A 17,650-nucleotide genomic window follows, 5' to 3' on the forward strand; every position below is an offset into this window, starting at 1 on the left:
AACCACTCCAGGGTCTTTGCCAAGACAATCCCAAATAGGGTCATAAAGAGTTGGACAGGACTGAAATGACTCAACAGCAACAATGTAGTACTTTATGATTGACCACAAATTCGGTGGGCAAGAGAGAAATTGTCCCGCCTCTCTGCCTTGGATGATGACCCTCTGCTTTTTGCCCTGTGGAAATGGGCTTTTAAAAAAAACCCCACTTGGGGGCAGCTGGGTAGCTCAGTGGATTGAGAGCCAGGTCTAGAGACGGGAAGTCCTAGGTTCAAATCCGGCCTCAGCCACTTCCCAGCTGTGTGACCCTGGGCAAGTCACTTGACCCCCATTGCCTACCCTTACCAATTTTCCACCTATAAGTCAATACACAGAAAGTTAAAGGGTTTAAAATTAAAAAAAAAAAAAAACCCACTCATTAGCTTCTGTTCATACGTAGGTCATTTAAGCATTCTACTTTCCTGCCCATTTGTAAAGCTATTGACACATTCTAATGAGAGAGCCAAGCAAAACTGAAATCATTGAAATTCATCTATTTCACAGAATCCTAAAATCACGTGGTTGTCTTGAAGAAGGTAAACCTTAAAGGCTGCATAAATGTGTCTTTATAATAATATTATTATTAGGACGGGACGGTGACTAAGAGATCCTCAGATCTTCTTCTTGTCCTTCACAGATGAAGATACTGAGGCCCAACGAAATAAGGGATTTGCCCAAAGATCCCATTTCCCAGTGTTCTGAGTTTCTGGAAGCTCTATTTTGGTTGGTTGGTTGGTTTTCCATTTTAGTGTCTTAACAGTGGAAGGATGAAATGTATTCATGAAATAAATTTGTTCCACATTTACCTGGAATAATGCCAGCAATATCTTCTGTATTTTTGTCTTTGTAGTACACATTAGCCACCAAAAGGAAGACAATAATGCAGCTTCAGAGAAGTATGGAGATGAAGGAACAGCAACTTCTTAATGCGGAAAAAAAGCTTCAAGAGGATGCCTATGCTTTTGAAGAATTTCTCCGAGAAAATGACCAGAAATCAGTAGATGCTTTGAAAATGTTAGCATCTTTTCTGCTGCTAAATTACCTCTTTAAAAAAAATTGTACTGCAAAGGACGGCTTCCTATTTTGGTTGTTTAAACACCAAAGCAAAACAATTTTTTTAATTGTCTTTTAGAGCAGCACAGGAAACCATAAGCAAACTCCAAATGGCTGCAGAGTTAAAGAAGGCCAGTGTGGAAATCCATTTTGTAAAAAGGTGAGGGTGTCATGAAGCCTCTGTCTGTTCAACTCGTAGTCCCAGTTAAGATCGAAGATCCTTGGGGACAGGGTTGGTTTTTCACTTTGTCTTTGTGTCCCCAATGCTTAGTCTTAATCCATCTTGCAAAGAGGAGGATCTTAATAGTTTTCCTGGAATTGAAGAGGTTCCCTTGCTAGTTCCCAGGCTAGGCTCCTGTAGGCTCTCTGAAGGCAGGGACTTTGTCTTCTCCAAATGTGTCCTCTCTCCTAATACTCAAAGATTTGTCTTGCATGTATACACAGTGGGATGTTTGTTATCACTATGATTGTAGTGGACAGAGTTATGAATCTGGGATGTTTTCTGTGACTTTAATGTCACATGCAGCCATCTAAAGGTGAATCAAGGGGGCAGCTGAGTAGCTCAGTGGATTGAGAGCCAGATCAAGAGACAGGAGGTCCTGCGCTCAGATCTGGTCTCAGACACTTCCTGGCTGTGTGATCCTGGGCAAGTCACTTGACCCCCACTGCCTAGCCCTTACTGCTCTTCTGCCTTGGGACCAATACACAGTACTAAGGTAGAAAGTAAGGGTTAAAAATTCAGTAATGTCTGAAAATGCAATTAGGCTTCCCTGTGACAAAATTGGGATAAGAACAGTTGGGTTTAGTCATTAGGGTCACAGTCCATTCTCATTTCTGTCTTAATTGAGACGCTTCTCTCTGAATATTTCATCAAGCTTGAGCCCCCAGCCAGAGATAGCACTTCTGGCAAAATATCTCAATATTAGATCTATTTCTTTCTTATCACTGGTAATGTTTCCTACCCACCTACCTACAACTTAATGTTACCCTCCCATTTGCTTCCTCCACCATTTTTATTTTTTGCTAGATGCAGCATTTTATTGCAGAAGAAAATTTTTTCTATATCATTCATGCTACATGAATGTAGTATGTTTCAAATATACAGGTCTTTTGAATTCCAGTTCCTCTCACTAGCAAAATCAGGTGTTTGTTCCAAGCCTCTTTGTGACTTAAAAAAAGAAATTACAGGGGGCAGCTGGGTAGCTCAGTGGAGTGAGAGTCAGGCCTAGAGACAGGAGGTCCTAGGTTCAAATCTGACCTCAGCCACTTCCCAGCTGTGTGACCCTGGGCAAGTCACTTGACCCCCATTGCCCACCCTTACCAATCTTCCACCTATGAGACAATACACCAAAGTGCAAGGGTTTAAAAAAAAAAAGAAATTACCCTTTAACCTTGGCTAATTCCTGATTAAAAACCTCTATCCCCTCCCCCTTCAAAACACGTTGGTTTGCCACAATGCAAACAAATGCCAAAGAACTGAAGTAGCCATGGCTTCTCTCCGCCTCCTCAAGATCTTCTGGGTTTGCCATGTTAAAGCAAGACAGTCTTGACCCTCAAAGAGTATGTTCTCCTGGGCAATACCATATGTATGCAGATAAGTAAATACATAGCATATACAAAATCATCCAAAGAAATTTTGAGAGAGAGAGAGAGAGAGAGAGAGAGAGAGAGAGAGAGAGAGAGAGAGAGAGAGAACACTAATAACTGGGGTATGGAGAGAGGGTACCAAGAAAGAATAAAGGGCATCTTAGCTTTGCTTTTAAGGAAGTGAAGACTCTAAAAGTGGATGTAATCTAAAAGACATAGGAGTGTAGGTTGATTTTTTTAATGGTTTCATTTCCTTAAGGAACTCTTAAAAACTATGCTCTTGTCTTCAGATGTATAATCAATATATTGCTTGCCTTCTCAAGGAGTGAGAGAGAAGGAGAGAATTGGAACTCAAGATTTTTAAAAACGAATGTTTAAAAAGTAAACATAATTGGGAAATATTGAACAAAATAAATTAAAATATATTTTTAAAAATAAGAAAAAATGCACTCCTCAGAGGAGCTGCCACTTGTAGTAGTGTTAAAGGGGTGATGTTGGTGATCAGGATTGTTCAGTAACTCTTATTTTACTCCTCATCCTACTACTAACTTATTGCCCGGGTATTTTTATCATGGAAGTAGCATCCAAGGTTGTGTAATTCTCTTTATCTTTTTGCTAATTCTGAGCCCCCAGCCAGAGATAGCACTTCTGGCAAAACATCTCAGCGTTAGATCTATTTCTTTCTCATCACTGGTAATGTTTCCTACTTTCCTACCTACAACCTAACGTTTCCTTCGTAGTAGCTGCCTCCAACTGTATTTTTAGTAAGTATAAATCTCTACAAGTGAAGGCTGATATTTACTGTCCTTTCGATATACAAAAAAATATTAAAAGCAAAGAAAGGTTTATAAACTTTCTTTTCCCATCTGTACCATACTCAGAGGGAAGAGCTTTCAGACTCCCATAAAGGGAAGGCAGATGCTTTTATTATCCCCTTTTTACAAATGAGGAAATGGAGGCAAACTGACCAAGTTACTTGCCCAGGATCACACACCTAGTAGATCGCTAGCCAAATTTGAACTCAGGTTTCCTTACTCCAGGTCCAGCTCTCTATCCATGACGGCCATTTAGCTGCTCTAAACTGCTTAAGGGTAATGATTATTTTGGTTTGTTTATTTCTGTCTAGGTAAAGGCAATGCCTAATAGGACCCATCACACAAGTGTTTTTGTTTTGTTTTGTTTTTTGGACAGATCTTTGGTTTTCATCAACATAGGGACCCTCTTCCCGACCCCACAAGGAACTTCCCCTACCAGTGCAAGTTGACCCTTTCTCTAATTTAGGTCTTTGAGAGTTACTTCAGATACTGAAAAATTAATCAGCTTGCCCAAGTAAAGAGTATGTCAGAGGTAGGACTTGAACTCAGGTCTTCTTTCTTTGAAGGTTAGCTCTTTCTCTTCTATGCCAATAGCCTCTTGCCTCACATGTAGCAGGCATATAATATCTGCCTATTGAATTGTATTTAAACGAATGAGTAATTGTTCTTTCCTAAACAGACTTATATAACTCACATAGCCATATGTGGATGGCTAAGAAAATGTAATTTTTCTTTTTTAACCCTCACCTTCTGCCTCAGAATTAATATTATATATTGGTTCCAAGGCAGAAGAGTGGTAAGGGTAGGCAATGGGGGTCAGGTGACTTGCCCAGGGTCACACAGCTAGGAAGTGTCTGAGTCCAAATTTGAACCCAGAACCTCCCTGCTCCAGGCCTGGCTCTCAATCCACTGAGCCACCCAGCTGCCCCTGAAAATGTAATTTTTCAAAGTGATTTCTTTTTCATTTATTATGTTCATCCACTATCTCATGGTTAATGTTAACCTCTGCTGTGTTTCTTTTGAGTAGTGAAATTATAAAAAGTGAATACCTCCTCAGGGAGTACTTGAAATATGGATACTTTTTATTGAAATTATCTCCTAAGTCCTGGCAAGCAGAGCAAGCGGCAAAAAGAGCGAATTTAAAAGCTAAAGAATCGTCTGTCGTCTCTACCCTTCCAAAAATAGTCTCAAGTAAGTGCTCTTGATTCTCCATTTAAGTATCAGAACCGCTTTAGTATTTTTTTAAGTAACATCAATAATGTTATCAGTATCCATTATCAATCACTTTAACTAACTTACGGATATACGCACATTTGGAAGATGTTCTCTCGTGAGCCGCATCATGGGTTTAATGATTCTCTCTCTGCCGGTGAGCCCAAGGTCCATCTGGGCAGACCTGGTCTCTTTCACATTGCTCATTGTCTACTGGACATGTTCAGATGGACATCCTCTGGGCAAGCAGCTCAAACCACTGAGAGCCATTGTGAAATTCTCAAGATGAGAGCCTCAAAAATGAACAAAACCGACAATTCGCAGTTCACTTATTTATTTATTTAGATTGTTTGTACTTAAGAAAGTAATGAAGAAAATGTTAAAAATGCAGATTCAACTTAAAGTGTGTTGTGTGTATGTGTTCATATGTACACATACATGTTGGAAAGTCTCTTATTAAACATTTACCAACGCATCCCTGTCTGTAAGTTTCTCAAACACATGTGCATTATTTCCCCCATCCCCCCGCCCCAACCCTAGTTACATTTCTTCTCAACCTCCCTATTTCTATCAAGGACACTGAAACTATCCTTCAGGTCACCCAGGTTTGCCTCTTCATCGGTACCTCTGATATCTCACCCAACATGTCCAATTAGTTGCCAAATCTTGGAGATTCAACCTCTAAAGCCTCTCTCCCATCCTCCCTATCCTCCCTCTTCTCTTCACTCATATAGCCACAGCCCTGGTTAAATCACTTAACACCCCTTGCCTGTACTATGACATTAGACTCTTTTTTTTTCCTTTTTAACCTTTACCTTCCATCTTGGCAGAAGAGTGGTAAGGGTAGGCAATGGGGGTCAAGTGACTTGCCCAGGGTCACACGGCTAGGAAGTGTCTGAGGCCAGACTTGAACCTAGGACCTCCCATCTCTAGGTCTGGTTCTCAATCCACCGAGCTACCCAGCTGCCCCCTGGCATTAGACTCTTAATTGTTCTTCCTGCCTCAAATCTTTCTATCCTCCACACTGCCACAGCTGCCAATGAATTTTTCCTGGGTCACTTACCTGCTCAATAAACATGAGTGATTCCCTATTGTCTCTGAGATACAAATGCAAACTTCTTTGGCATTCAAGATGCTTACCTGCCTGGCTTTAAACACTCTTTCCAGCTTTGCTAAACTCCTCTTCATCCCCTCCACCTACTAGCTAAGTTGACTTTCTTACTCCAAACTACCTTTTATTTACTTCTGTAGGTACATATTGTCTTCTCCATCAATCTCACAGAAGGCAAAAAAAGTTTCCTTTCTGTCTTTCTGTCTCCATTGCCCAATATAGTCCCTGGTACACAGAATTTATGAAATAAATTCTGCTTATAAATGTTCACATATTGTTAAATAAAAATATTAATATTCTACTGTGTGGGAGGCACAAATCTGCCAGATGCCATTTTTATTCAACATTATTCGAAATTCAAGCATTGTTCTGTTTAAGAGAGAAATGTAGAGTCCCCTCATTCTTTGAATATCTAACAGACATTTTTTTAAATTTTTTAGAATATTTTTTCCATGGTTACATGATTCATGTTCTTTCCCTTCCCCCCCCCCACCCCAAGTTCCCTCCTACCTTCCCCATAGCCAACGTGAAATTCCACTGGAGTTTACATAACATAGACATTTTTGAAGTTATAGATACCAGAGTCTTGCACAAGGAAATTTCATAATATGTTAAAGCATAAAATAGCTCAGAATAAGGTAAAATTGGGGGCAGCTGGGTAGCTCAGTGGATTGAGAGCCAGGCCTAGAGACGGGAGGTCCTGGGTTCAAATCTGGCCTTAGACACTTCCCAGCCGTGTGACCCTGGGCAAGTCACTTGACCCCCATTGCCTACCCTTACCATTCTTCTGCCTCAGAGCCAATATACAGTATTGACTCCAAGACAGAAGCTAAGGGTTAAATTTAAAAAAAAAAAAGAATAAGGTAAAATTTAAGATTTTTGTTTCATCAAACAAAACAACAGTTCTTTAATCCTTAGAAATTCCTTTTTCTAAAACTGGTCAGTCTTCTACAGGATTTAATCAGAAGTCTCTGAATGCGCTCTTAAAAAGAGTTTCATAACTACATTTTAATATAACTGGCTTCCTTTGTAATCCTACCTATTTTATTTTCTGCATTTAAAATGTTATTCTGAGAAGGAATCTATAACCTTCATCAGACTGCCATGGGGGTTCATGATACAAAAGAAGTAGAGAATCAGTCCGTTCAAGGACTAGCTCCTTTACCTCCTTCACTCCGAGTTTGTCACAAGTGACTTGTAATAATCAGACCTCCTCGCCTTGATCAAAATCTTCAAATCTTCCCCCTTCAAAAAATAGAGGAAAGGAATATTGCCCCTTGGTGAGTTATAATAAACCTAGTCTCTTCTAGGCATTTAGAATAGGTTACTTGCTCTTTGACACCAGTTACCTGAGGAAAGGAGTCCTTACTTGACTGATCTAAGGGAAACACTGTTTCACAGTTGTTAAAGAAAGATCAATGAGAATTTTCCTTTCAGATTAGTATAGAGGCTTCAAAATAAGATCCTTTTATTTTTTCTCCAGTATGGGTATTCCCATCTCACCCTGGCTAGGAGTACAAGGGCTACCAATGCACCCAATTTCATTACTGATCAGTATGGGGGCTTTGAATGTCTCATTTTCCATCAGAACTAGTTCACCAATGTGGTGGCCTCCCACTCCCAGCAGCTCACCATATTAATTCCCAACTACTGTAGGCACCTGATTAGCTGTGCCACACTGCTGCTCAGAACTCCAGAGCTCAAGAGCTCTGCCAGCTTTGGCTTCCTAGATAACTGAGTTTTGAGGAAAAGCCCACCATACCTGGCACACAGGCTATGATGCTTTCAGAATGCTTTTTTAGTATTTCTAAAAAGAGACTGTAAAGTCCCAAAGTGAATAAGAGAGAGCTAGGATTGAAGTCAGGAAGAAACTAGTTTAAATCCCAACTTATGACTCCAGGAAATTCACTTAACTTCTATGGTGCCTCAGTTTCCTCAGATGTTATATGGAATGAATAATAATAGCACCTACTTTGTAAGATTATTGTCAAGTCCCATATATAAAGGTTTTGGCAAACCTTAAAACACTGTGTAAACTTTAGGCATTACCATTATTCCTATCGTTATAAGCTGTTATCATCTAAAAAGTATTAAAAAGGAGAGCAATCAGGGTTCTTAAGAGCCTCAAGGTTGTCACATCCCATCAGGACTGGTTATCCTGTTAGTCCCAGACAGACCACAAGGTCCAAGAGCACTAGCAAGCTAGTTATCTGTTCAACTGATTAAGCAATCCTTTATTTTCTTTAAGGATATTTTATTTTCTCAATTACATGTAATAACAATTTTCAATATATGTTTTCTGAAATTTTAAGATCCAAATTGTCTCACTCTCTCTTCCAAGAGATGATAAGCTATTTGAGCTGGATTATACATGTATTATAATTAAGCAATCTCTTATTAAGAGTACTTTATGAAGGGAAAGTGAGGGGGCTCAGTGGATTGAGAGCCAGACCTGGAGATGTGACGTCCTGAGTTCAGACCTGACCTCAGACACTTCCTAGCGTGTAACCTTCCTTGGGCAAGTCACTTAACCCCTATTGCCTAGCCCTTACCTTTCTTCTGTCTTTGAACCAATGCCCTGTATTGATTCTAAGACAGATAGTAAGGGTTTAAGAAGAAGAATAGTTATGGTTTATTAGTAAAGCATTGTATATTAAGATACTGCATGCCTGAGATTTCAGTTTTGCTTATGATAGTATTTATTTTGCTTAGGAGCATAGATTTAGAACTAGAAGGGATTTTAGAGGCCATCAAGCCCAAGCCCCCTCATTTTACAGATGAGAAAACTGAGGCTGAGTGAGGTTAAGTGACTTGCCCAGTGTCACACAGGTAGAAGGAATCTGAAACTGGATTTGAATCCAGACCCTTCTGATTCCAAGTCTAGCACTTTATCCACTGAACTAAATGCCTATAAGGTTTGAGGCAAACAGTGATATTTGGAGAAGTTGGCTTAATTGTTTGCCTATTTCAGATTTTTCTCATCTATGTTATTAAAATTTTTGCCATGTTTTTAATGCCCTATTTCTGTCATTTGGGTTACTTCATTATGTCAAATCAATAGCATTTCCATTGTTGACAGCTGAATAAATTAAGGTTTTTTTTTTGTCTTCACTTTGTTATTTGTTTCTAGAAGAGTCAATAAAGAAGCCAAAAGACAAAGAAAGTTCAAAGAAAACATTGGGAATTCTCCCACCTTTGGAATCTGGTAATTCTTCTATTCTGACAGCCTAGTAAATTTTAATGTACTGGGTGCCTAAGCACTTCTGACTAGACCATTTAACTCATCATCTGTATTAATTTGTCTTGGCATGATTGGTCAGAGATAAGCAGAAAGGAAAAAAATGTATATATGCTTTTAGTCTGTTCTCACTTTCTTGTCATCTCCAATTCCTCAAGTGTCCTTTATCTTTCTCAATCTGCTATTTCCATTTAAAAATATCATTTATTAATCTATTATAGGCCTGGGGAAAAGGCAAATTACAGATTTTTAGAAAAGGAAAGAAGCAGAATCTGCCAACCATAGGCTAGTGAGCTTGCCTTCACTTCTGGCAAATCTAGGACATATTTTTAAAAGGATGGTTAGTGAACCTCTAGAAAAGGAAAAAGTCATCACAGAAAATCAGCATCGAGAACAGGTCATCTAAGATAACCTTATTTCCAGATGTGATAGTTACTAACCTGACAAATTAAGGAAATGCTATAGATGATGGCCAATGGTATACTAGTTTATTGTATAACCAGGTCTCTAAAAATGCACAGATCCCTTTAAGTTTTATTCTAGTCTTTTTGTAAATTTTTAGGAGTAATCTAAATATATTTCTCTCTGATCAGAAAATCTGTTGCAGGAGGAGAAGATTGGTGGTCTATACTTTTAAGTATTATTATTGTGCATTATTAGCATTTTCTCCATAACTTTCTTCAGTCTAGACAATTAAGAAAACAACAAATTAAGCCCTAACTTACAGTGTTTGCCCATTTCTGAGTTGTAAATGCTCACCAGAAAAATTTAATAATCAAAGTAAGCCAGTATGAACTGGTTCCAGCATACCCCAATATGTGCACTTAGATGGTAGCCCAGCATTTAGTGCTTTTCTTGAAGGAAAGATAAATCTCCTAGGTGATAGTACAGTTAGGTAGATTTGAAACTGATTGAATGAAGGGGGCAGGTAGGTAGCACAGTAAACAGAGCACCAGGCCTGGACTTAAGAGGACCTGGTTTCATATCTGGCCTCACTCACTTCCCAGCTATATAACCCTGAGCAAGTCACTTAACCCTAGTTACCTAGCCCATACTGTTCTTCTGCCTTGGAACATCTGATATTTAGTATTGATTCTGAGACAGGAAGATAAGGTTGTGGCTTTTTTTTTAATTTAAAAAGAAAAAAACTAATTAAACAAATGCATTTTTTAAAAAATAGAATTCATTATTGGTTCAACAAGTACCCCAAGAATCTATGCTTTAGTCTAGGTGATATGGCACATTTTCATCCGATATAGATAAAAGCATCGATGACACACATAACAGATTTTCAGAGTATCTTTTTTTTTAAGTTGCACAAAGCAATGTTTCAAAACAACGATTAAAAGCAAAAAACATGAAGTGAAAAAATATGTTTCAGTTTGCACGCAGAATTCATTAGTTCTCTCTCTGAAGATGGAAAGCAATTTTCAACATAGGTCCTTTGGAATTGTTTTAGATCATTGTCTTGGCCAGAGTAGCTAAGTCTTCCAGAGTTGATCGTCGTTATGATTTTGCTGTTAGTGAATACAAAAACCCCTGGTTCTGCTTCTTTTACTTTGTATCAGTTCATATAAGTCTTCCCAGGTTTTTCTGAAACCATTCTGCTCATCATTTCTTATAGCACAATTCCTTTTCAATCATAAACAAAAACTTGTTCAGCCATTCCCCAATTGATAGGCACCCTCTCAATTTCCAATTCTTTGCTACCATGAAAAGAGCTGCTATAAAGAGTTTATACAGGTCTTTTCCCCTTTTCTTTGATATCTTTGAGATTCAAACCTAGTAGTGGTATTGCTGGGTAAAAGGGTATGCTCAGTTTTATATCCTTCTAAGCATTTTTAATTAAGTTCCAAATTGTTCTCCAGAATGGTTGGACCAGCTCACCATTCCACCAACAGTGCATTAGTGTACCTGTTTCTTTATGCCCTCTTGAGTATGTCATTTTCCTTTCTCTGTCATATTAGCTACTCTGATAGGTATGAAGTAGTACTTCAGAGTTGATTGAATTTGCATTTCTCATTTTTCATCTTCTGAAAACTGTTCATATATCTTTGACCATTTGTCAACTGAAGAATGACTCTTGTCTTTATAAATTTGGCTCAGTTCTTTGCATATTTGAGAAGATACTTGCTATAAATAAATGTTTCTCTAGTTTCCAGTTCTCCTTCCAATTTTGGCTGCTTTGAATTTGTTGCTGCAAAAACTTTTTAAGTTCACATAATCATAATTAACCATTTTGCTTTCTGTGATCCTCTCTAGCTCTTGTTTAGTCATAAGCTCTTCCCCCATCCATAGATCTAATAAATTTGTAAATTTGACAAATCTGTAAATTTGTCCATACTCTCCTAATTTATTTACAATATCATCCTTTATGTCTAAATTCCTTACTTGTTTTGATCTTTTTTTGGCATATGGTGTGAGATATCAGTCTATGTGTTGTTTCTGTCAAACTACTTTGCAGTTCTCCCAGTAGTTTTTATCAAATAATGAGTTCTTGCCCCAAAAGCTTGAATCTTTGGATTTATCAAACACTAGATTATTGTGGTCATTTATTGCTATGCATTGTATACCTAATCTATTCTACTGGTTCATTACTCTATTTCTAAGCCAGTGCCATCAAAAACGTTTTGATGATTATTGCTTTGAATTATAGTTTGAAATCTGGTACTGCTAGGCTACCATCCTTCATATTTTTTCCCATTGATTCTCTTTATTTTCTTCATTTTTTGTTCTTCCAGATGAATTTTTTTAATTTTTTTTTAGCTCTATAAAGTAATTCTTTAGTAGTTTGATTGGCATGGCAATGAAAAAGTAAATGAATTTCATAAGAATTGTCATTTTTATTATTTTGACTTAGCCTACTTAGGAGCAATTAATATTTCTTCATCTCTATCTCTTCCTACTGGATTTTATTGGTAATACATAGAAATGCTGATGATTTGTGTGGATTTATTTTATATCATGCAACTTTGCTCAAGTTAATTGTTTCACTTAGTTTTTTAGTTGATTCTTTAGGGTTGTCTAAGCATACCATCATATCATCTCCAGAGTTTTGTTTCTTTACCTGTTTTTATTCCTTTAATTTCATGTTCTTTTTCTTGTCTCATTGCTATAGGAAGCATTTCGAATATAATACTGAATAATAGTGATGAAAATGGACATCCTTGCTTCATTCCTGATTTTAGATGGATACTATTAATCACTTTAAGAAAGGCTCTATATATTCTTGTACTTTTGAATGATTTTTAAAGGAATGGGTATTGTATTTTATCAAAAACTTTTTTTCTGCATCTGTTGATAGAATCATATGATTTTTGTAATTTTTGTTATTAATGTGGCTATGCTTATAGTTTTCCTAATATTGAACCAGCCTTGCATTCCTGCTATAAATCCCCCATCGAATATAATCTTTGTGATTTATTGCTGTAATTCTTTGCTAGTATTTTTATTTACATTTTTTGCATTAATAGTTATTAGAGAAATTGGCCCATAGTTGTCTCCATTTTTGCTCTTCCTGGTTTAGGTATCAAAACCATAGTTGTATCATAGAAAGAATTTGGCAGGACTCCTTCTTTGCTCATTAAAAAGATATATGTGTATATATATATATATATATACACATATATATATATATATATATAATGCATTATATTGGGATTAATTGTTCCTTAAAAATTTGATAGAATTTGCTTGTGAATCCATCTGGCCCTGAGGATTTTTTTTAAGGGAATTCATTTATGTCTTGTTCAATTTCTTTTTCTGAGATAAGTTATTTAAGTGTCCTATTTCCTCATCTGTTAACCTCGGCAATTTATTTTTTTAAATATTCATCTATTTTTCTTAGATCGCCAGATATCCTGGCATATAATTGGACAAAATAACTCCTAATAATTGCTTTAATTTGATCTTTGTTGACGACGCATTAATCTTTTAATTCTTGATACTGGTAATTTGGGTTGGGTTTTTTTTTTAGTCAATGTAATCAATCATTTGTCTATTTTGTTGGTTTTTCACGAAACACATAGTAGGATCTTAATAAATGCTTGTTGATTGATTGGAGCACCTGAAGGGCTTGACCTAGACCTCCTACTGGGTAAGTATATTTAAGAGGTATATAATAAAGTGCTGGATGAATTAAGATTGTTAGTAAGCAGGGAAGAGTTTAAAGACTCTATTCTCAGCTAGAATTATGTTTCACTTTTAAGTGAAGTTTTATGTTTAATAGATGTATTTTAAAAGGTAATATAATGAAGAAACTGATTTATAAAATTCTACTGGTTATAAAAAGTAACAAATAAACTTCATTATGTTAAAAAAAAAAAAAGAATACAGCATTTGCATCCAATGGGAGGCATAGGAGGAACTGTGAGAGGAGAGACAGTTGGGGGCAGTGAAGAGTTTTGCTCCTATGTCCATGGCTGGTTGGTAGCATGTACGAATCTTGGAAAGATGTATCAGTTCCAAAATATAAAGACTTCTGAATGCCAGGAAAGGGAATTTGGCTTGACTGGCAAATCATAGATGGTATTTTTTTAAGTAGACGAGTAATACAACTATTTCTGTGTATATAAGGGAAATTATTTTGGCATTAGGATACAGGACAGATCGAAGTGGGGAGAAAGTAGAGTCAAAATTCCTCTAAGGAGGTGGTTACATTTGGTCCAGATAGGTAGAAAAAAGGACCTGTACTGCTAGGATGATGTGCTGACATTCAATATAGAGATACAGGGAAGGATGCAAGAGATATTGTAGAAGTGGAGTTGACTGGACTTGGCAATTGCCTGGAGAGGAAAGAGAAGAGAGAGGAAATCAATAAGCATTTATTTAAGTGCCTACTAAGTGCTAGCCACTGTACGAGGTACTGGAGATGAAAATGACAGAGAATTAAATAATCCATACTCTCCAAGTGTTAAATTTTAATGAAGGATACAAGTTTATCTGTTTATATATGTGTGTGTCTATATATGTCTATATACACATATATACATTTATGTATATATAGAATAAATACAGCAACAAGGGACCTACAATTTCATTGATGTAGGTCAAAGGCATCAAACTCACAGTGGCCAAATCAAATTAAAATGTTATTGAGGAATGTTTAACTAAATAAATAAAAATATAATACAACCTAGATAATGTTATTTTGTGGTTTTCTAAGTCAGTATGTGGCCAGCAAAGATGAGTTTTTATTTGGGTTCCACCTCACTAGCATAGGACTCTCCCTATACCAATAGAAGTAAAAATCTTCTCTTAACAGTGTGTCAGAGGCATGACCTGAATCCAGGTCTTCCCTGATTTTGAAGCCAACTCTTTATCCACTGCTAACTCTCTTTTATTGTTTGTTGAGTCATATTTCAGTATGGTCTAATTCTTGGTGACCTCATTTGGGGTTTTTTTGGCAGAGATATTGGAATAGTTTGTCATTTCTGTCCCTGGCTCATTTTACAGAGGAGGAAACTGAGGCAAGTGTAAAGTTGATTTAACAAGAGTTGATTGACTTGCCCAGGGTCAAAAAACTTCTAAGTGTCTGAGGCTGGATTTGAATTCATGAAGATGAGTCTTCTTGATTCCAAGCCCGTAGCTCTTAGCACCTAGCTGCCCTGGCGCCTTTCTATAGAACAGATATAAAGAGGATAGGTAGGTAGAGAATCGATTAATCAATCAATCAACACAAAGTAATTAAATACACTAGATAATTAGGAAGGACAGAGATGATCAGCATACTGATAACAAGCTTGATTTTTGGCCAGGGCAGTCTCTCTGCCAGTGGAACATGCAAGTAGCAATGGTCCTACGAGTCAGATGGAGTGGCAGGTCTACAGCTAAGAAGAGAGCTCAGTCCTGGAGGTCTAGATTTTGGAGTTAATCAGCACAGAGCTGATTCCAGGCATGGAAGCGTATGGACTTGCCATGACAAAGGCAGGTAGAGAAGGGAAGAGTCCTAAGGAAACACCTCTAGGGAACCTCCACAGTAAGAACCTCCGTAAGAATCAAGTAGCAATAAAGGCAGGTTTGGTATCTCCATCCTTTATCCCACAACTAAAACGTATATCCTTTCTCTCTCCCTTTCCCTTCCTCTCTTCCCTTCCCTTTCCCCATTTTAGCGTCATCACTTGTGTCAAAGACTCGAGGGTCCAAGGAAAAGATCAGTACGGCCAAGAAGATGTCTTTTATGGATGATATTGGTCCTACAATAAATCTTCAGGAGGAATTTGCAGCATCTGAGGGGCTTCTTGGCTTCCGAAGAAAGAAAAGCGTAGAAGGTGGCCATCTCAAAGCCTAGGAGAGGGGCCTGTATTTTCACCAAAGGATCAAGATCAGTAATAATGATCAGCATATGGATCGTGTCTACACTAGCCAGATGAAATGCTCTGCTTATACATAAAAGGGAGGAGGAGGGATAGAGGGGAGGAAAAAGGTGCCTTTCAGATTTTGAATCACAGGGGGCTACTCTGTGCCCAAAGGTCTCCAGGGGTACCATAAGGCTGTGAAGGGGAAAAAGAAGGGCCAGTTATAGAGAGGGGATCCATGGATTCCAGGGTCCCTGCCATGATATATAAGAGAAGACTAGGCACAGTTTCTCACTTCCCATTTTCTGACCCAACTGTAATTGTAAAGATGTGCTTAGGTAAGTCAGGTCCCAAGGCCTGATCTTTTGTTGTTGCTTTTGCTGAGAAAAGAGGAAAGGGAAGAGAAAGTGTTTTGATAAGTAGTTGGACCTTGATTCAGGGAGTCAGTTGATGGGTGAGAAGTTGTGTCTTCTATGTTGTTATTTATTCATTTTGACACTAGGTGACACAATGGATAGAGTGCCAGGTCCAGAGTCAGGAAGACCTGTGTTCAAAACTAGTTAACCTCAGACACTTCTTGGTGGCATCATCCTGGGCAAGTCTGCCTCAATTTCCCTATCTGTAAAATGGAGATAGTAATAGCGGCCACCTCCCATGGTTGTTGTGAGAGTCAAAAGAAATAATATTCATAAAGTGCTTAGCCCATGCCCGGCACATATTAGGTGTTTAAGCATTTATGAAGCACTTAGAATCCACAAAACTAGAGGAGAACAAAAAGCTGATGTCTTCCTGACTTTGAAGTCAACTCTTTATACACTCTATAATGCTGCCTATCTTTCATTGTGGTTCAGTCATGTCTGGTGACCCCATTTGGGGTTTTCCTGACAAATATTCTAGAATGGATTGCCATTTCCTTCTCTAGCTCATTTGAAAGATGAGGAAACTGAGGCAAATAGGGTGAAGCAATTTGCCCAGGGTCACAACTACTAAGTACTCGAGGCTACATTTGAACTCAGGTCTTCCTGACTCCAAGTCTAGAACTCTATCCCTTGTGCTATCTAGCCTCCCTGAGTCAAATTTAGCAATCTTTTATTAAGAATGTAAGTTCCTGGGGGCAGCTGGGTGACTCAGTGGATTGAGAGCCAGGCCCAAAGATAGGAGGCCCTAGGTTCAAATCTGGCCTCAGACACTTCCTAGCTGTGTGACCCTGGGCAAGTCACTTGACCCCCATTGCCTAGCCCTTACCACTCTTTTACCTTGGAAACAATTTACAGTATTGATTCTAAGATGGAAGATAAGGGCTTAAAAAGTGGGGGGGGGGGGGGAAGAGAATGTAAGTTCCTTGAGGGCAGAAAGTATTTCACTTTTGTATTTGTACCCCTGGCTGTTTGCATAATGCCTGCCACATAGTAAACATTTAATAAGCATTTGTTGATTAAACACCTACTGTGTGTATGTGTGCTTGTGTAAGCGTACATGCACAAAGATGAATAAAATAGTGTCTGCCCTTAAATGAGGAGCTGACAATCATTCTGGAAATATAGTTACACATAACAGTAATTCACTTAAAATATAAGCTCATAGGAAAACTGTGAGATAGCAGAAAAAATGCTGGATTTGGAGTGAAAAAGACTTGAGTTTCAAGTCTTGGCTTTGCCATTTAGTACCTGTATGACTCAGGGCAAATCTCTACTTCTTTGGATCTCAGTTTCCCCATTTGTAAAATAAAAGGTTCGGCTCATCCCAGCTCTAGGTCTATGATCCTCTGGCCTCTAAGGTCCCTTCTGTATCTAAACCTATGATCTTATTAAAGATACCCATGGAGGGGGAACCATGTGAGATAAGGCTGGAAAAAATATGTAGGAACCAAAAGGATCTTGAAGACTGGGAGTTTGGAGTTTATTTGGTAGGTAGTAGGGAGCTGTTGAAGGGTTTTCAGTTGATTAGGAGTATTACAGGGGAGGAGTGGCATGATCAGACCTTAGGAAAAGAGAATGTGGAAGCAGGGAGATTAGTTAGGATTTTTGCAGTAGTCCAGGTAAGCAATAATGAAAATCTGGAGGCTATTAGGTAACACAGTGGATAAAGAGAGCCAGGCCTGGAGTCAGGATCAAATCTGTTTTCAAATACTTCCTAGCTGTGTTACCCTGGGCAAATCACTTAACCATGATTACCTAGCTCTTTTTGATTTTATGTCTTAGAATTGATACTTAGAAGAAGGGAGAAGAGGAAGGAAGGAAGGAAGGAAGGAAGGAAGGAAGGAAGGAAGGAAGGAAGGAAGGAAGGAAGGAAGGAAGGAAGG

The 17,650-nt window shown here is 38.1% G+C and overlaps 1 protein-coding gene across 1 annotated transcript in view; it reads left to right on the plus strand.

Annotated features, from left to right (window-relative positions):
- The window catches only part of CCDC38 (coiled-coil domain containing 38), a 44,598-nt gene that overhangs the window by 16,350 nt on the left and 10,598 nt on the right, over positions 1-17,650 (plus strand). The window contains exons 6-10 of the mRNA XM_044679162.1: positions 887-1,050; positions 1,169-1,249; positions 4,519-4,682; positions 8,945-9,019; positions 15,163-15,321. Of these exons, the coding sequence (XP_044535097.1) occupies positions 887-1,050; positions 1,169-1,249; positions 4,519-4,682; positions 8,945-9,019; positions 15,163-15,321 (643 nt within the window). The remainder of the gene's footprint in view (positions 1-886; positions 1,051-1,168; positions 1,250-4,518; positions 4,683-8,944; positions 9,020-15,162; positions 15,322-17,650) is intronic.

The sequence above is a fragment of the Gracilinanus agilis genome, chromosome 5 (genome assembly GCF_016433145.1).
Source record: "Gracilinanus agilis isolate LMUSP501 chromosome 5, AgileGrace, whole genome shotgun sequence".
Taxonomy (NCBI): Eukaryota; Metazoa; Chordata; class Mammalia; order Didelphimorphia; family Didelphidae; genus Gracilinanus; species Gracilinanus agilis.